This window comes from Polyodon spathula, chromosome 9, assembly GCF_017654505.1.
Source record: "Polyodon spathula isolate WHYD16114869_AA chromosome 9, ASM1765450v1, whole genome shotgun sequence".
Taxonomy (NCBI): Eukaryota; Metazoa; Chordata; class Actinopteri; order Acipenseriformes; family Polyodontidae; genus Polyodon; species Polyodon spathula.
The window spans coordinates 5168783-5190351 of record NC_054542.1 but is presented as its reverse complement, the minus strand read 5'-3'; the positions used below and the strand labels follow the sequence as shown (position 1 = coordinate 5190351).

The window sequence follows — 21569 nt, the reverse complement described above, 5'->3', positions numbered from 1 at the left end:
CCATACACAAAGCCAGCAACACATTTGAAATTGCACATTATTTATTATTATTATTATTATTATTATTATTATTATTATTATTATTATTAATTTCTTTGGCAGACGCCTTTATCTAATAATAACTGAAGACACAATTTACATTAGGTAAGAAATTACACACAACAGCATATACTGCAGGTAAGATATTGAGTTTCAATGTAATTCATTTTTTTTCTTAAACGTGTATTTATAGTGAAATAATATAATCTTTACTACCACTGTTACTATTATTAGAATAGCATATCTTTTCATATAGCATGAGTTTCTGTTCTCCTTATTTCTTTTTTCTAGGATAACATATCACTAATAATAATAATAATAATAATAATAATAATAATAATAATAATAATAATAGCTTTCATTACTACATTTATAAGTATTTTACTCAAAATACAGTTGTGTTGTACTGTTCTGGAGCATTACGTAGCACCTTGCTTGTTAGTCGCAAGGTGGCGGTGGTGAACAGCTAGTGTTTGGGAAAATCAAGCAAGCAAGCAAGCAATCAAGCGGCAGTGATTGAAATTACTTTCTGAGTCCATTGCCTGTCCTTTGCTGTGCTGCAGTACTGGGAGACAGTCGGAGCTGGTCGAGCGCTGAACAGCCAGTCTGTCGAATAAAAGAAGCTAGCCGTTCCAGTTTGGGGAAACAACTGCAAGAGACCTCACAAACTGGATTGTGTGTTTTGGTGAGGAAAAGAAGAGAGAAAATAAGAAGACGACATGCATTGCTACTGGATACACAGCATCTGGGTCGTGGGATTTCTTTTCCTGTTTGGATTTCAAGGTAGGACTCCTCAATTTAGAAGATTTGCAAACGTTGTAATTCTAGCATGTGTTTCACAGAGAAACCACTCAGACGTGCAGTTGTTTTGTAGGGGGTGCGAAAATGAGAAAGCAGTATTGAAGTGTGGGCTTCTTTACTAGCTGCAGGGTGAGTCGAATCAAACGACACAATAATCCAATAGATTAATACAAAGCCTTAATACAAGACAATTGAGAAAATGATGCAGGATACAGTAGTTGTTTGTACAACATACAATAATTGCAAATACCTGGCGCCACTGAACAGTTTGTGTAAGCTTCAAGTAAGCACAACTGTGCAAGTGGGATAACTTTCTATACTGTACATGATCCTCAGCCACTGCACTACGGTATGCGCATATACAGTATTAAATAATAGCAATATAAAGTCATATCTTTATGTACTTTGTTATTGACATTTTTCTAATGCACACGCCCTGCATTTGAGATCGATACAATAGAAACGGTACTAATACTGATCAGATCATCGTTAAAATGGCTTAACAAAAACATTATCTTTCGTCCAGTTTACTATTTTATTTCAAAAGGTTTGCATTGAAAAACACTGTCACAGTTGATTAACTATGATTTTCCTTATTACAGCTATTTAAAAAGACAGTCTGGTGTAGGCAAGTGACAGATACGAAGTAAATAACAGTATATCCTTAGTGAGGTATAGTTAATGAATTTATGTAAAAGAAAAAAAAAATTGGACAGTCATGTATGATCAATCAAGGAATAGGCAGCACAGTTATTACAATATGGCAAGACTTTCCCATTTTCCCTGTGACTGGTGGGTTCCCGCAGACATTTCACAGTTCAAACATATTGATCTTACTGTCTTGCCTTATTATTGGCTAACCTGAGTGACCTAGCTGCTCCCCCCATTTTTAATTTCACCCAATTGTGCTAAGGGACAGCCTGAGAGCTATTCTGTTTCAATTGGTCTACTGCAGGCCACTGGTGGTGAGGAGTTAATTTCAGCACAAACTGCTCAAGGAAAAAGCTACCAAGGCTTGCATTCATTTCACAGAGTGATCACAGAACTGGTATTAATAATATGGTGAATTATAATGCCTTAATTGACCCCAGCTTGGGTATTTATTAGACTAAAGTGCATGTTAGGGATTTCCCCCCTTGTCTCCTTTTAAAATGCTAGTGTTTCTGTCATGATTAACCAGGTTACAGGAATTCTAAGGGGCTACTCTTCCATTGGTCTGTGTAGTTGACTCATAGATTGTATATAATCACTGCCCTTTTGTCCAAACTAGGTTCACAGTGTCACCTGAGTTCCCAAAAACTCTTTCTGTTCTGCACATCATGAGATGCTCAAAGCTTTGTGTCGTATCTGCCTAATGTCTAAGGAGAATAATAATCTCTTGTATCACTGCACAGTTTAAAGCTGGAACACTGGGTTATTTCTAAACTGGAAAATAAAAAGATAAACAGTACCAAGCACTACTTGAGGGTAAAATAGAGTCAGTGCATGCAGGTGGACTACATAATGTAGTTCTTTCTGACAAAACTTATTTAGTGCATCCAATGCATAAGCAATGGATCACTGTTTTTTTGTATTTCCATCCCATGTGATCTTTGAAGGCAGATCAACAGTGTGTGACTACAATAATGGCAATGCAATGGAGGTACTGTATTTTGTATAGAAACTGGGAATCCAATACCAGTACCAGTCATTACCAGTGTGATAATGCATGTCCTGCCACTGGCAATATTTGTTCCAAATAAGTTGTGTTGGCAGTGTTGTGGCACTGTATGATAACAGTACATCTAGGATTTATTCAGGGTTCCCACATGGCATTATATACCCCAGTTGTCTTTTTTTATGTATCTGTAAGGGTTAACTAGGTGATGTCAACAGCTGCACATTCATAACCCTTCAGTTTATCTCATGTAAATAATGGTGAAGGAAAATTGACATAATTCCCATTTGTGAAGTGAGTCACATTTGATAGGATTTTATAAAAGTGGTATGTGGTTAATTTCTCTGCGGATATGTGTTTTCTCTAAACCTCAAATATTGTTAACCAACTGTATAATAATACAATTTATCACTGTTCCTGAGGTCATGACTGTAAAAAACTACCCCTGGGTTTATCCATGTACTTGTTCACATAATAAAAAGGATAACAGTAATGATCGTAATTATTCATGGTTGCCAACTTTGCGCTTGAAGTACATGAACGATGCCTGAGGTGGCTGTGCCGTTTCTGAAATCCAAAGCGTTCCAGTAATGAGCATTGGAGCTGAGGGACCAGTATTGGCCCTGTAAAGAGGGTTAGACAAAAACAACAGACTGTAAACACCTGAGCTTGTCTGCATTTGCTATTACATCCAAGTGATGTTTTCCGCAATATCTAAAAGCTGCACTTACTTCTTGCAAGTCATTTTCAGCCATGGTGGGCAAGATGGCAGGTCCAGTAGACTCATCTGACTTTTCTAGACAAATCTCTTTGAAAATCCATATGTTATGTTATTTCACAATTTCATAATTCCCTAGTGAATTCACATTAGGTCCATGTTGACAGTAAGTTGTGCATGTGCAGTACACTAATTTATAAGAGCACTGCGGTAAATCAATTGATGCACAAGTGAGACAACTTGATAACAAGGAATCCCAGTAAATTTAAATGACATTACCTGGAAGAATTTCAAAGGGGACAAAATAAACAACTTTATGAAAAGCCTGAAGATGAGATTCATACGTTGTTTCCACAGATTATTTCTACTGACTATTTTCATGCAGACAAATACAAATTAATCTGAATGTGTCTTGACAACAAATTATTTGAGAGTAGTAACAGAGAATACGTGATCTGAATCACATGTAAACCCATTTGGAAACCTGATCCTTTTGATAATTACTCTGTATAATATTGTAAAAGCATTAAATGCTTGGATGGAAGTGCCACAGATTGAAAGCTTTCCGTAGAAAGCATTGGCGCTATTTAATATAAATTTCAGCACCTTGGTCAGCACCCAGAATTCCACTCTATAGTGCGGCTTCCATCCATTTATCAAGCGAGTTTATAAGTTACTTGCCAAAATTTGTACAAAAATAATAGCGACAAAAGGGCGAAAGCAAGGTTTAACATCGACTGCAAATTCTAGCGAGTCAAAGGGAATTCTCTGTGACGTTTCATGATGTCATAGCCTAATTAGCATGTGTCACCACGTTTTCAGGTTATTCACAAGAAATACACTCGCTAGATGATTTTCCATACATTTTTTTACTCACTCGCTAGTCTAGCGAGTATACGTTCTACCGAGTTAAGTTCTTTAAAAAAAATAAATCAATCAGTGAACTTTGACCCTGTTACCACATGTGCAGTTGAAACAATAAAATATACATCCTGTATGGCAAAACTGAACCTGCAGTCTTATAGATATTCCTACTAGTTTAAGGGTTTCTTATTCTATTTCTGCTCTTTTATTAGACATGTTCTTTGCTCCACGTCTGTCGACTTGGTTTTATCATCAGAGCATGCGCATTAAACGTCACTGAAGATAGGGCGCTAGGACCACATGGTTTTCCATGCAAGTGTCGAATAAAACCACCTCTAGCGAGCATGCTTGTCATGCAAGTAAAATCTTCTTAAAAGTCAACTTAAACCATTTTCCATAGTGTTTGTCGCATATATTTTCTTATTCGCATAAGTTTTACCAAGCTTAAAAGTTGGATGGAAAAAATGCCTTATGATGTTCTACGGGGGAGCTCCTCCATTCTTCCTTGGAGACCACCACTCATTAGGTGGCATCATTGCACCTTATCGGTGAGTTTATATCCCAACTTGCTACCGCTGGCTTCAGTCAATCATGAGACTCATGAGGGTCATGACACTATTGTACCAGTGAGCATACCAATTGAAACAATGCTCTATGGACCACAAGCACTGAAAATATACAGAAAAGGAAACTAGTTGCTATGTATTGCTTACAAACTCTATAAATATAGAGGCTTATCTTTTTGGAAAAATAATTAATTTAAAAGGACCACTACATTAAAATATCAAATGAATTCCATGCTACTCATTGCCTTGTGTCAAATGTAATGCATTCTGAGAAGTGTGTTTGAAAAGAAATTGCTCAATTGAAATGCTTTCAAATATATTCATTACATAAATAATCCATCTACTTTAGAGTCTTTGCTAAAGCACACTTTAGTGACTTTGTTAAAAAACATAATTTTTCGGAAGATAAATTATTCATAAAAAAAAGAGTAAAAATGCTAGTTTCACATTACTAATGAACTGTGTCCATTAGCTTAAAATAGTATAGTGATAGCTGTTTGACTTGTATCAATGCAGAACGTGTGACTGTATGATGTGTAACTGTGATACACTAACTCACTTGAGATTTATAGGACTTTTTACAGGGTTTGGTGTTGGTCGTGCAGTGACACACAGGGTCCTTTTCACAATGCTCTATTCCTAAGTTATTGAAAAATAGATTCTGATTGCACGACACGTATCAACAGTTTAAGGAAAGCAGCAGTCTAGTACCCTTTCATGAATACCTGTATCAAACTTCAGTCCCCCCACAATGATCTTGCACTTCTCTGTACATTCAAGATTGAGGGTACAATCACGATGGTGGGAATTGTTTACCATTGTCTAATTTATAATAGAATGTATTTATTAGTATATTAGTTTGTATGACATATTTGTATTCCTCTTGCCCATTTGCATTTCCTTGCCATTTTTAAAAGAAGTAGATAAAAAATACATATATATATATATATATATATATATAAATTTGATAAAATATATATATATATATGATCCTGCACTTAGCCTCTAATACAGTATTTAATAGATCCCTTTTTGGTATAGCGTAAGCTTTCAAGTTTCATACTAACTAGGGTATTAGTGAGAGCTTTTTTATATAAGTTAGCTGAAGAAAAAGTAAGATATAGCTGTTAATGCTCTGATACCGTTTGAAAGATAACCAGGTTGCGACTAAGATGCTAGGATAAACTTGTAGTTCTGCCTTGAAAGGAAAGCACCGATGAGCAAGTGTTGCAAGCTGCAGTCTTTTTGTTTTCATTCTGAGAAATTGTGAAATATTGTGTTTACCTTCCATTTGCCCTTTTGCCAAGGTCTTAGTACCATCTGCCATTTTTCAAGATTTATTTTTCGTGCACCGTTCTCTGATACCGCACCAGTGAGATTGTTCGATTTCTGTATTGTATGTATGCCTTTTTTGTCTGCATTTGCATTTTAGTTAAATAAGGGCTTTTTATACAGATTTGATAATACAGTCCTACAATTTACAGATCGATTCTATATATATATACACTACTGGTCAAAAGTTTTAGAACACCCCCTTTTTTCCAGTTTTTATTGAAATTTAAGCAGTTCAAATCCAGTGAATAACCTGAAATGGTACAAAGGTAAGCGGTAAATTGCCATAGGTTAAAAAAAAAAGTTTAGGTACCAAAAACTGAAAAATAATGTACATTTCAGAGTTATACAAAAAGGCCTTTTTCAGGGAACAAGTATTGGGTTAACAACTTATAGCTGTTCTGCAGCAATGGAAGTAAATTAAGCCTTGAAAGTTGATGATAAGTATTCCTACAGGTGTCCCAACTTTTGTTGATTACTTACAAACCCTCTGTCTGTATAAAATCAGTGTTGGAACAGACTGTGTTACTACACCCTCTTAAGCATTATTTGGACAGTATTGTTCTGCAGGAAGTAGTATATTGCTATCATAATGGCGAGAAAAAGGCAATTAACAAAAGAAGACAGACATACCATTGTAACCCTTAAAAGTGTAGGTCTTTCCTTTAGAGAAATTGCAAAGAAAGCCAAGGTGTCAGTCAGTACAGTTTCCTACGCCATCAAAAGGCACTTGGAAACTGGAGGAAACTCTGACAGGAAGAGGTCTGGCAGACCCAAAGCCACAACAGAAGCAGAAGACAAGTTGCTGAGAGTCAACAGCTTGCGTGATAGGCGGCTCACAGGACAACAGCTTCAAGCACAGCTTAACACTGGTCGAAGTAAGCAAGTCTCAGTTTCAACTGTGTAGAGAAGACTTCGAGCTGCAGGTTTGACAGGTTGAGTGGAAGTAAGAAATCCATTGCTAAGATGGCAAAATAAGAAAAAGAGGCTTGCCTGGGCCATGAAGCACCGCCAGTGGACTACTGAAGACTGGAAGAAGGTCTTATGGACTGATGAATCAAAATTTGAAATCTTTGGTTCATCTCGTCGAGGAGGCGAGAGGATGGTTCCTTGGTGTGTGACACCAACTGTCAAACATGGAGGAGGAATCGTGATGGTCTGGGGCTCTTTTGCACAGAGTGAGTTGTACCCTGAACCAAAACGGCTACCACAGCATTTTGCAGCGCCATGCAATACCCTCTGGTATACACCTAGTTGGTCAGGGGTTCATCCTACAGCAAGATAATGACCCAAAACATACCTCCAGGCTATGTCAGAACTACCTTAGAAGAAAAGAACAAGACGGTAGGCTTCAAATCATGGAATGGCCAGCACAGTCTCCAGACTTAAACCCCATCGAGCTGGTTTGGGATGAACTGGACAGAAGGGTGAAAGCAAAGCAACCTACAAGTGCAACACATTTGTGGGAACTTCTGCAACAGTGTTGGGAAGAACTTACCGAACAATATTTGATTTACATTGTAGAAAGAATGCCACACATGTGTTTGGCTGTTATATGTGCAAAAGGTGGCTACTTTGATGAGTCAAAAATTTAGATAAAATTTAGTTAAACAAAACGATTCCATGATTTCTTTTTTATCTCCAAGAGTACATTGAGACATTAAACTGCGTAAATTTCAATAAAAATTTGAAAAATGGAGGTGATCCTCAGGGCCAGCATTGCATGACAACATAGATATGAATTTATGTAAAATAACATTAATTAGAATGAATATAGATTTAAAGATATAAGTAAAAGTGATGTCACATATAGAACACCATTACATCATGTAAGAATAAATCATGGATTTGAACATAAACAATAACAAGTAGTTGTCATGCCATCAAACACCTATAAATACCTCCAATGTTTTGATTCAAACACAGGCTCCCTTGAGAAAGATATGTACAACATATCGAAACGTTGGGCAGCTCGCTGTTTGAGCTAAAATATATATTCTTATTACCCATTTGATATAGTTTTAATATATTTTTTAAATGTGTTGGTGGATACCATTACTTTGGTGGCTTTAAAAGGGAACTGTAGTACATTGCCTTTTGAACTGAATATACTAACAGTAATCTATTGCAGTGATTTTTGTAATGCAAGAGACTATAAAATGTTCAAGAGAATCTATCTATCTGGTTCTTAGCAAGGAAAATGAATTCACAAAAAAAAAAACATTATGACACAGTATAATGGTCTTTGATATTTTAACTGCATTACATGCTTGTAGATCCCCACTGTATTCGGTATGCATTAAAGACAATCAGCAGAGTTCATTCTGGAATCTTTTAGGAGTAGCTACTGGCATCTCTTTTATGAGTGCCCATAGACAAGTGCTCAGAGGGTATTAAAGGGATGTGTCTTCTAAGTGGCCCAGGGCTGAACATCTCTTTCTTCTGTTTCTCTTCTGTTTTTAATGTTTCTTTTTTCAGGTGAAAAATCTACCATTTCATGTACCTGCATTTTATCTATGACTTCAGGGAAATTAAGGCAAATGCATGTTAACTTTAGTTTTATTTTGATAAAGAAATGCAATTCGCAACGAACCACCTGACATGAAGCAAGATAGAGGATAACAAGAACAAACAAAATATATAACCTGAATCAACCTGAATCCAAAAAAACAACATCTTTGTAATATACCAGATTCGTTATGCTGACAAAATCGTAGGTGAAACGTTTGATCCTATAGCTGTCTGCGATGAGAACATCAGAATGTATGAAAATGTATGACCATGAGGAGTCCTTTCAGCACATTCATACTCATCTGGTTCAATACAAATGTATTTGGACACAGCTGGATTTCACAGCAGGGGGCAACTCTCCAATTAACCACTTAATCCTGGGATAACCACGCATAGGTCGTTGGTGTATTCCAAAGTAATCCCGGTAGGGTATAAACTGATCGATTCAGCCTTTAGTTTCTTAACAATTATTGTTACAGTTTTTAATGAAGTGTTAAATAAGTTATGGATGACTCTTCTGGATTCCTTCTTGTCAAAGCGCCAGCCTTGCCATAACCACAAATGCAAAAACATACAATTATATACAGTGTTGCCTAAAATTCAGTTTTTTGATATTTATAAATCACTCTTGAGTGGATTTCTGTTGTTCAGATGATGAGATTTTTTAAATCAGATTGGTTGCCGGGTAGTGTGTCTTTTATACCTGATTCAAAAGAAATGTGACACTGTGACCTTCCAATAATTCACCTGCTTCAATACTACGTTATAACCTTCTATTACATTGGATGGGGGTTACAGCAAGTGTGTACAGGTGTATTGCAAAATGTGTTTTGACCAAAACCCAGTTTATAACCCAGGTGGATTACAAGAATAGACCCTTTAAAACATAATTTTACATCACAAACCCACAAATGAACTACAGTACCAAATGCACTTCATTGTGCCTAAAGCTATAGATGCTTCAGCCTACCTGTCAGTGTTGGATCACCTGTGTCGGTTTCTCTACCATGTTTGCGAGCTAATTTCACTCGAGTGGGTAGTGCAGACTCATGGAGCAGCTCCTCTTACCTTTCTTACGCTTGGTAAACTTTCATGCTCTAACTAACTGGAGGCTTCGATCCAATGTTTAAAATGAACTCCTTGAGGTTGAATATATTCTAGCACACTATTATATTGATGCCCATTGTTTAAGGATCTGTAATTAGCTTCAATACATTTTTACTTATCTTTCTTTTAGATCAGCTTTGTTGGCCCCCCAAAAATGACTGGATTCCTGGCTAATTTTGCAGAACCACCTGCCCTTAATTGTGAGCCTTTATTAATTAGCCACTTTGGTGTCTTTGCATTTCAGCTATCGAACTTGAAAAGGTAAACTAAAGTTTACATTATTAGGGATGTGAAAGCTGTAATACTTATTGTATATCTTTTGATTTTATATTATGACTCCATGATTCAAAGTTACGTGGATTTCTGTAAAACTGCCAGACAAGCCATGCAAACACTAATACGGTATATCAGAAAAAGAAAAATGTTGTACAGAAACATGAATTCAAATTGAAATGACTGAGTGAATTATTTTTGAATTGTCATTGACGGTCATTTGGAATCACAAATGGAATCACAATTGATCCAAGTCACTAATTTCTAATTGGGTTCCTTCAGAGCAGAACACTGCTATATTATGGTATCCCTGTATTTGTATTGACATTGATTATGCTAAATGAGAATCATATTTCAAGTCTGAATATTTTTTTCATTCTAAATCCAAAACAAGAAAGTAATACCGGATGATGGTTACATATACCTGAAGTTACACATTTTGCAATCAGTGTTTTGTAAGTGCTTGTTGATTATGCCTGCAAACTTTGCTACCATTAATGCAACATTAAGTGTTTGTGTTTGAGAAGAATACAAAAAGCAGAGAAGTGGATGAGGAGCAGCTCTCAGCATAAACTCTTTGTTGAATCTATTATTGACATATAAAAAGCAGACCTTTGTAAACTGAGCCCTGTTTGCTGCCAGAAGCCTGAATACAGTCAAATACTATCAGATATGGAGCTTGCTGCCAGCTCGGGTGTTAATATCATTACATATTATGAAAAGCATTTTTTTTGTAATCTAGTTAGATTTGCTCTAAAAGGATAAACATACTGTTTATGTTACAAACCTGGGAAGGATTAACTTGGGTAACAAATGCAGATTCTAGTTTTGAAAACCTTTTTTTAAATTCTGTTTATTAAAAAAAAAAAAAAAAAAAAGGGTTGCACATTGGATCAAAAGAGCCGTATGTCCATCAGCACAGTTATCCACTGCCAGATATTTCTTACCACAGAACTGTATTTTTAATATGCTGTCTGCTTTGCTAATGGCAGTGCATAGCACTGATGAGTAATATATACTCCACTGCCATTTTCTAGAAGCCAGTGGTTTTCAACTGTGTGATACAGAGCAGTCAGAAATGATGAATGAAAGCAATCTGAAGTTGTGGAGGGACAATATACACTAACAGAAATGTCATACTGCCCTTCCAGGAGAAACTTTCATGTAGATAACAAAGGGGCATTATTCTGTAACCAGTTGAAATCTGCTGCACTTCTGTGATAACAGTGCATTCCAAGTGTTGGTACTCTTGCTCAGAAGCTTCTGAAATTGTTCTCTCTAAGTCAACTAGGGCTGTATTAGAAGGTTCGGTTCGTTCACTAGCCAGGAATTCCAGAAGATTGTTTTAAACCTTCGAAGGTTCGTCAATTGACATTCACGCACTGTATGTTTTTTTTTTCTGTTAACAGAAATAGTTTAACAATGTGTGAATACCATAAAACACACATTAAATGTCACTCACATGCACAAATCGATCTTTTTATTAGTATAATGCATATTACTTAAACAAAAGTTATTTTATGTTATTTTACATTATACGTAGCGCCTCTATAGCAGGGTATATTATCCAAAGCACTGGGGCGGTATCTATAGCGGTTGTGCTTCAGTAAAATATGCACTAAATATCTAGTGTACAACAGTGTAAGAGAAGCGCTATGGTAGAATATGTTTGAAGCATACAAAATATACACTAACACAAAATTTTAATTTAGAAAAAACTGAGCACCGTCCGTCCCCTCGCCCCTCCAGCTCGTGTTAATTTCTTCATTCACCATCTCAACAGCAAAGCGTTGTATAGCGTAAGTTGTATTTAAAGAATTGTCTCGAAACCCCTCGGCTGTTTGGGATTTTTTTTGTTAAATGCCCAGACGACCAAAAAAAAAAGTTGAATGCAAACTGTGCAAGCGACTGTTGATGTATCATGGAGGCACAATCTATCTTTGGGGTCACTACTACATTATTATTATTATTATTATTATTATTATTATTATTATTATTATTATTAGTAGTAGTAGTAATAGTACAATGTGACTGACTGATAACTTGCTTGGAGCGGTGACTGTTAAATTAAGTTTGTTTTGCCTAAGTCCACTGCAGTTCGTGCTGCTGCAATGCAAGCTTACTCGCAAGCAGCATCAATTACTGTTCTGTGTAATGTATTTTTAAACTACATATGCATGTTTTATTCCATTTGTGTAGCTTGTCTGTAAAATAATAGGATTTTCAATCAAATAAAAAAACTACTGACGTCACCAGTAAATTATGCAAATTAGTACCACCGAAGGTTCGAACCTTCCTTCATTAATGTGTTACTTACCTTCAAAGTGAAATTGTACCCTTCGTTGCAGCCCTAAAGTCAACATAATACAGCAAACCTTGGCAGGCCATTTAGAAGGCTCAACAGTGCCCTTGCTCTTTTGTTATGTTTACAGTTTTTTTTTTTTTTTAAAGCTGCTTGCTTCTCAGTCAGAAAAGTGGTACTGCGCCTTCTTTATAACCCAATCCTTGTGTTTACTGTACTTCTTTCTGATTTATGATGCTTTCCGTGGTGACTGTTATTAGCTATCAGTAATAAAATAAAACAGAACATAACAAATTCAGGATCAACTACAGTGCTGGTAAATAAAGAGCAGATAATGGGTTCTTGGGGAATTCTGCTTTTATCCAAACTAACTATTAGATAGAGCTAAGCCCTGGTTTAAATACAACCTGTTGAGGACAGGAAGGCTATGGTTGGCAAGGTTTAATAAGGTTATTAAGGGAACGTTCTACACCAGGTCTTCTCAAACTCGGTCCTGTGTCTGTTGGTTTTCATTCCAACTGAGCTCTCAATTACTTAACGATACCCTTGATTGAACTGATAATTTGCTTAATTAGACCTTTTTACTTGTTTTCAGCTCTTAAGCAATTGCAGATTTCATGTTAGCTATAGCATTTTGTAAGTAACTTAAACTATGCAACTGTTTAAGAGCTGACAACAATTAAAAAATGTGTAATTAAGCAAATTATTAGTTCAATTAAGGGTTTAGTTAAGTGATTGAGAGCTCAGCTGGAATGAAAACCCGCAGACACAGGGGATCCCCCAGGACTGGGTTTGAGAACCCATGTTTTACCTCAATCTAGCCAACTGCCATCAACAAATATGGCTCCCAAGCCAAAAAAAACATCTTAACCATAGACAGTAAGCCATCACAGGTTTACCAAGGTCCTAAAGTCTGCCCAGTAGCTCCTTATGCCCAGCTGATGGTGATCGTGAACGTTTGTACTGTATGGTTCGATCTGAATTGAACCAATGAAGAAGGAAGTGGATCTTGTATACATTTAAACTCTTAAATCTAATTTCCTGAAGCACTTGTTTTCTGTTTTTCTTTTCTTTTTCCCCACCCATTGAGTTTCTTTACAGTCACTGCCCTGGCAGACTGCCAGTGTGGTCACCCTAGAGGACTGGGCTAGTGTGCTATTGAGTCATGTACCGGAGTCAGTTTCCACCTCCAACCACTGAATAAAGCAGTGTGTCAGATTGGGAAACCATATTAATTGCTCAATTAAATTGCCTTCTTTTAATTACCTGCATATGCATTTACTTATAAGACCAACAACATAAACCTTTGGTTAGTAGTGGTGCAATCGGCAACCTTATTTCTTATTCGATTATCGTATAGGCATTTATCAACATTGATCGATTCATTGATGTTTTATTTTTCAAAATTTTTAACAGAAGATCCAATAACTAAAAAGGAAAACAAAACATTTGAATTAATCTCACAAATCCTGACTAATTTAACTGTCGTACTAAATTCAGCTTTTTTTTTTATATAATATTGCCATATAATCCAAACAAAAACATGCTTTGAAAGAAAAGAAGGTAATCAGTAGTTTTAATAGATTACAAAAAAAAAAAAAAAAAAAAAAAAAAAACACAAACGTATTGCCTTCATTTTTAAATCAAGAAAATGTGAATGCAGTAGATCTACTTCTGATTTGGCTTGTCCAACAGTGAACGTAGAGGTGTGTATCCTAGCAACGCGCTGATGTTGTTTATCTACAATGCTAATACTAAAAGAAGCACACTCTCACACACTCAAGGTTTTAATGCAAACTGGCTACAGGAGACTTCAAACTGGTTTCTAATAAAATCTCAAGAAATTTAAAGACAGATGATCAATAATCAATGCATCAATTAATTGTTGCACCCCTTTTGGTTAGTAATAATACATGTATCTAATTTAATGGCACAGAATAACTACCACCTAGATTATTTGTACAGGTTGAGCAACTGGAATATGAGTCCCTAATCCTGATCAAAGGTGTTGAATATACAACACTATTCATGACATCCTTTTATGTTAATGTGTACAAATGGTTTTTGCTTGAACTGCTCAGAAGAACTGTGCACAATGCCTTGGAATGAATCATTTTCTACAAGGTCGTACTTTTCAGCCTGAGCTGTGGTCACTTTGTGGATTGTGACCAACTCATTCATGCCAATCTGTCCCATTGTTCCTTGGCGATGACTTCCTAATTCCAAGAAAGAATGGAAGAACATCAGAAATTTAATCCTATAATTATTCTTCTGAATATAATGAACTCAGGCTTCAATTCTGGTCTTGGTGCCAGTGAAAATGTAGCAGCAGTAGGAATATGTAAAGTTTATGTGTTCAGAGGTACCACTGATTTCCCTGTGAAGCAAACATGGATCTCCCAAAGCAGGTATTACAAAGCTGAATGTTTCTAGGGGATACTGAACAGAAAGTTAGTATTTTGACTTGTGAGAGGCACAGAAAGAGATATAGACAGCTAAAACTCAAACATGCATGTTAGCTGGAGTCAGCTCTATGGCAGGATTTCAAAATCTCCTTTTACAGTAATAAAGATTTTAAACAAGGCCATTCACTACAGAAACAAGACTCGTAGTTTTACTTGATAAATCCAAACACAAAAATCTGTATTCATACTGTACATGTTTTAGATCTGAGAAATGTGTCTCTACTTCTGTTTCCCTGAAGCATATTGGAAGACTCCATATAGCAGACCACTAAAGGTACTGTATTTTAACAATTTTGTAAGCTTACATAAATAATACGTTGAATACTGTGCTACTGAATTTTGGATAAGGAGACACTGTTTAAATGCACTCAGTAATGCAGTGCACAGTGTGTGTTTCAAGAAAGTTTGAAAGAAAGTTTAATTTGTTTTCTTTTTGAAATGGAATCTTGCTGAGAGAAGATTTGTTTTCTTTTGTGCCATTGCACTTTAGAAGCTCTGGGGCAACATTGTAAGAGCTGAAGGTATTCTGTCGTGTTTGATCGTGGAGAAAGTGCATTCTGTGCAAAGTGTTTTTTTAAAGACAGATCTAGAACTTGGGCATTCTGATCTGAAGTGCCCAGGACTTTTAGAGAATGGTAAAGTTAGAAATATTCTTTTGCTGTTTATCTGATAGTTTCACAAGTGGTTTTGCATCACATTTTTCATGTTTTTTTTCCAGCATTCATCTGTCAGTTTAATTTTCTCAACGATATATCAACAGCTGAAGATGACATTCTGTGTACGTGTTAATTCATTGTTGCCAAGAGCCCCCTGGCCTGATCCCAGAAGGGCCTATATATCCATCTTCTGTTTGCTAAATTTAGTTTCAGCAGCGTTGTTAAAAAAAAAAAAATAGAACAGGAAGAAATCATTCTTCAAGGGACCAAAATAAAGCAAACCAGGTAATGAACCAGGTGAGTACTCCTGGGATCTGGTTTGGCAGTCACCTGGTAGTCATGGACACAAAGGCACATGCAGATAAAACAGAAATTAAAAAGCACACAACTATTAATTGGCTAGTTTTAACCAGCTTTTTTTTTTTTAGTATTGCTGTAAGTCATACTGCGCTTGTGGAAGCATGTGACCCCATATCACAGCAAGCTGGCAACATTTTGATATCCTTTGCTTCCACATTATTCGTGTTCAATTGACTGTCCTGTAATCAGACTCAGTTTTACACTGTCTGAATCTCACAGGAATGGGCCTCATTTGGGAACCTGACCTGCCTCCAGGCTTGTTTCTCTTCAGAATCTTCAAACATGTTTAACTGTGTGTATGTACTGTATGACTGAAGGCATTAGTAGCTGCTGATTTTGATTTATAACTAATTTTTAATCCATTTAGTTGACATTCTTTTATTGGGATTAAGGTATCAGTGATTAAAACAGATTCATTTAAACCTAATTAAGTTATCTGTTGCAACATGTGCTTGCTTTTCCTGCCATTTGTAACACGATTTTCGTAAAAGGTGAATCATTCTTCTATATTTTTTAATAAATTGAGCTGAGAAGGCCTTTATCTAAGTCTAACATTGTATGAGATAGTTTGATGAGTAATGAAGGAATGAGATTGGTCACCAAATACTGCATTAAGTAATAAAACTGTTGTATTTTAACTGATTGAAGTTACTAGCCTCATGTTACTGGATTGCACAAAACAAAAAAAAAAAAAACAACAAAAATACAATAAGAAATTGGATAAACATTTTCTTTACTTTGTAGACTTTGAAATTACTGTTCAGTTTAGGTAAATGTTGTCTCTATATTATAGTTCTAAATAAGAAAAAAAAGCTTATGTGTTTAAAGGAATTATAGTTTTTATCTTCTCTTTTTGTGGAATTTGATTTGAGGCAACATTTCAAGTAAAGCCACAGCAATCACCCTTTGATCAGAATCTATTGATTTTTCAATTGCCTCAGGGACAAGTGGTGTAGTTAAGAATGTGAAACAAGATGCTTTTATCTACTGCAGTTCACACATTTCAGGCAGCGGTGGGCGTGTTTTGCAGCAACTGGATGGCTAAATTGAAAATGCTCTAATCTAAAAATTATAAATGTTCAATATGGGAATACAATGTAATAACCTAAAGATGTTTAACACATGACCATTAATAGTGCGGGGAGGAGGGGAATTGTGCTAAAGAAGCAGATTTAAAAGTAGCTACAGCTTAACATTTACTGTGCCAGATGCCTGCCAGTCCTGGTGTGTGCAGATATTAAAGCTTTTCCACCCTTATTCCAGACCTGAAGAGACATTCTCCCTCGTCAGCTAGTCACTCAGGCATCTCAGGAGCAGATATTAGCAATATGCGCCAAATCGTATGGAAAACAAACTCAATTTACTTGTGACTTGGAATTTAAACGTGAAAGAGTATTGCATCTGTGGTAACAATTTGTTTATTCAGCAGGCCCTATACCCTCATAATCTTGTCTAAGGCATTTCTGGCATGGTCACTGCCAAGATAACATAGAAAAACATGATTTGCATTCCAAGCAACAGGAAGCAAGTATGGTAAAAAGGGCACTAATGCCATCTAGAGCTGCTAAAGTAATTCCGTCAACAGGCTTATCGAACATAATTATTAGAGATAATAAATCATCAACAGCATTTTTTAAAAGTGACAGCTGGTTGCAGAATAAGAGATATAAAACATTACATTTTCATATTGTGGTTTACTGTTCCCTTATCTTTTTTGATGTTCCCTATCATTCTGATTGGTTCTTATAACAATTACCAAAATACTGTGTCTGTGTTCAAATGGCTTCGAACTAACGCCAGAAAGTAATCTTCAGTTGAAGTTGCCAGCAATAGGGATCTACAGTATAATATAGATTTGAATGAATCGTCAGTGTGGAATATTCCTTACTTTTTACTTTTGCCTCATCCCAGTGTATATAATACTGTCTTTTTACATGACGAAAAAACAATATATGTAAAAAAAAACAAAACAAAACAAAACAACAACAAAAAAACAAAACACAATATCTTTTAGTTTTATTTCCAACTTAAACATGTTTACAGTGTCTTAGGGATTTAAAAAAAAGCAAGATTATTATAATGCTGTGATCTTCACTGGAGAGGCTGCCAATGTGTTGTCAGAATCTGTTAACAGAATCGTTAATAAAAGTAGACAGGAATAACCCACATGCGCACAGTCAATCCCCAGGCTCCTTTTCTATCTGTTGTTTATTTCATCATTTTTAACTAATATACCAGTATCTTTTTTGGTGAATTAACAAACAGCCTTACCACTTAGCATCAATCTGTGCACTACATCCCATATAGTTAGCTTCATTTTGTAGTAATACTTCTATTACTAACCTAAATGCAATTCTAAAGAAAGCATTGCAGGACATATTAATTGAAGGTGAAGCTGTATTCTGTATCTTAGAAACAACCAGAGCAGCATGTTATCATGGGTAATATGGTACACATTTACTTTTTTGAGTGTTTAGGATCCTGGGCTTTTAAACTAGTTATTACATAGCGATGTGCCTTATATCCTGATGCAGAGTAAAATTTGTAACATGATGCAGTAAATAAGGGTATCAACATTTTGGGTAAAATGTACTTAGCTTGTTGAATTGCTGGGTCACTTGACTTATGGAAAAGAGTAAGTCGAAGCATGGGCCTTGAAGAATGAAGAATTGAAAGTAAAACTAGTGGTACATTAATGAAAAGGAAGTGCCATTTTAAGATGTCAAAAAAACTATATATAGTGGTATAGTCCTAAATCCAAAAGTACCAGAATGCCTACAAAATATAGATTTCTTAAACAAAAATGATAAAAATTCCTGTTTTATTTGTTCATTGAGCTTGAGGTAACATTTAATAGGTAATGCATCCATCTCGCATGTGACTTTTATAGGCTACTCCCCCAGTCAGTGCTGCCAGATTGGCAGTTTTTCAGCCAAACTTGTCTTGTTTTGAAAACATCTTGCGGGTATATACTGTCTTTGGTGGTTTGGTTATTTTTACCGTGCATGTTCTTTCTCTGTTCCTATCGATTATGAGGTCATCACCAGCGCAGAACTTCAATCACCACAACATCCTGTATAGTATATCACATCCTCCCCCTGTCTTTTTTCTGGAGCTCTGCATCCAATAAAATTATGAATCACACAAACGCTGTTATTTTTTATTCCTTACCAATTTCAGAACTGTCCAATTATATTTGTTTTTCAATTCATTTTTAAAGAATGTATCAGCTGACAGTTCTGGACAATTTAATTTTACATGACATTCTGGATACGTGTTGTTTCCTGGACCTACCGCATTTGAGCTCATCAGTTAAAAAACAAAAAAACAACAAGAGCACTTCTGGTACTGTAAAAAAAAAAAAAAAAAAAAAAAAAATATATATATATATATATATATATATATGCTTTGTTTTCTCATTTTACATATTACACATAGTTTAAAGACATTTATGGAATCAACCACGCCATCCACAAGCCTGAAGCAGAACTGAAACCGAACACACACGCTGCTACTCCGATAACCACAAAGCTCTGCACAAATAAAACACTTCACTGATAATAAAGCGGTTAGAATTTTTTCATACAAGTGTTTTCTTCTGATATCCTAGTCTGGCTCATGAAATGACACTCAGAAGGCAAAGCGCAGAGCCTGAGGTATGTACAAAGTACAATAACCCATTTTTATAGCAATTGACTATCATTTGCATGGCATTTACATGTACTGTGCTCATTAACTGTTACAATAATTAAATCACAATTGGAAGATCAGACATTTTACTCTCAGGAAATTGTCTTTGGTCCAGCTGTCCTTGACCTTCGTTTATGGGGCAGGTACTTTTTCTGATGTGCTGTAAATGTTACCTTGAAGGCTGTTTTTCAGGAACATTATTTTAGATTTTTCAACTGTGGTGAGGATACACATGGACTTTTAAGCCTAGCTGTCTCAGTTCCATCTCTCTGTCAGATTTACATGTATAACAGATGCAATGTTGGTAAAACACAGGCTGCACTGCTACACTATAGTTAGGGACCAAAAGTTTTGATCACCCTGTAGAATTAAATAATTTTGCTTCAAATAAAGTCAAATGAAACCTGCTGAGCCATGCTAAGTTGACATATTTAATTCCATACCGCTTTTCCAGAAAAAACGCACACAAATTTGAAAGATATGACCTTTCTTAATCTAACATGAAATAGTATTATTAAAATGATTTCGCCATCCTAAAATTCTAGTTGACACAAAACTTTTGGCTCATTACACCTGTATTTACTTGTGAGTTCCAACCTTCAATTTCCAGGTCATCCTATTTAGAAATATCACCCAGCTGCATCTATGTTTAGCTCTCACAACTGCAGTGTCCTTGTCCATGCATTGATTACATCAAGGACTGACTTCTGCTGTGGCTGGACTTCCACAATATCTTTGGCAAAGCTACAGTATAGCTCAGCCAAATGTCCTGCAGTGACTGTCCTATGTACCAAGAGAACAAACAGTCAACTTTTAATAGCTACTGTAGGCATTAACCATAACTATTTCACATTGCATTGAGTAGGATAAAAGTCTTTATGTAGTGGTTGAACTAATCTCCTATACTTTGGTTCGAGTGTGTGATTGATCCTCTCCCTCGGGAGGCTCTTGGCAATGAGATTCATCTCTCAATAGGGTTATACAGGTCAGTTAATAGCATTTTTGGTTATTTGCCCTGCCTTTACTCCCCTTACCACAACTCATATATAGTACTTGGAATGCCTTTCCAAGAAATTTCAGAGGAGCTGCAGCTTTGGCTAGCTAGAAGCCTATAATAAAGACTTATTTTCTGGCAATTAGCACTTGGAATATTTCAATAATTAATTTACTTTGGCAATGTATCGCTCTTTTAAGAGTGTTGTACAGTTATTTTAATCTGAAGATATTTTCGAGAACAATGCTTCATATATTTTCCACTAATGTAAAACTAATAGTAATGGTAGGATCCCAAGCTAAAAGATTCCACCTTTGGCTTGTGTTTTATAGAATCCTAACAATATTCGTAACACTCACCATATTTAATTTGTCTGCAATGAACCCAAATAGGGTCATATTTCTTCTTGGGATCCTATCTCACACCACGTAAGCAGGAACTCTCAAGAAGGGTTTTAAAGGCAGTGGCGTGCAGTTGTTTTCCCAGTAAGACAATATGAATGTAACATTGGACAGAGGTCGGCACTGGGTACCCAGTCAGGTTTTAAATGACCGGACACAACCCAGGTCCAATGTTACTTCCCCGGGTGTCGATTTATTAATTTCGAGAAAATATGCCATTGATTTTTTTTTTTTCTCAGTCGTTTATTCGTATACCACAACCCAGTGAAAAGGCTTGTCTGCCTGCCTTGGCTAGCCTTTTGTCCAGCAGAAGTCAAAATGCAGTGCGCAGTTGCAGACTGTCATGCTACTTGAATACAGCATAACTTGAGCTCCACTATGCACGTGTGGATGCAAAATCACTCAGAGAGCCTGATACTTTTTTAAGTGCCAGACTAGTCATGCAGAGCTAACGCAGCATGACTCGAACATAAAGATGAAGCATATAATTTTAACATAGTTTCTGGAAAACTGTAAAGGATTGCGGAGTGATAATGAAGCACTTGCAAGAATGCAAGTGCACTCTAGATTAAAAACTTAATAAAAGAAGAGACTGGGTCTTTATTATATGTTTTATTTGACCATTTTGCTGTTGTAAATTAATGGATTTCCATAGTGTCTTATCAACATCTTGAAAGTGTTTGTGTAGTAGGTGATGTTTTTTTTTTTCTTTTTCTAATAACCACACTAGTTTGGTCCTAATAAACTTATTGAATAACTAAAAGAAAGATGATAAACACAGAGAAAAAACAAAACTACAAATTGAGTCTGCTTTCAAGTCTATACTTCATTTT

At 36.0% G+C, this 21569-nt stretch overlaps 1 protein-coding gene across 1 annotated transcript in view; it reads left to right on the top strand.

The window, feature by feature from the left end:
* Nucleotides 1-584: 584 nt before the first annotated feature.
* Nucleotides 585-21569, top strand: part of LOC121321212 (limbic system associated membrane protein) — a 557490-nt gene continuing 536505 nt past the window's right edge. The window contains exon 1 of the mRNA XM_041260112.1: nt 585-822. Coding sequence (XP_041116046.1) covers nt 759-822 — 64 coding nt within the window. The 5' untranslated portion in view covers nt 585-758. The remainder of the gene's footprint in view (nt 823-21569) is intronic.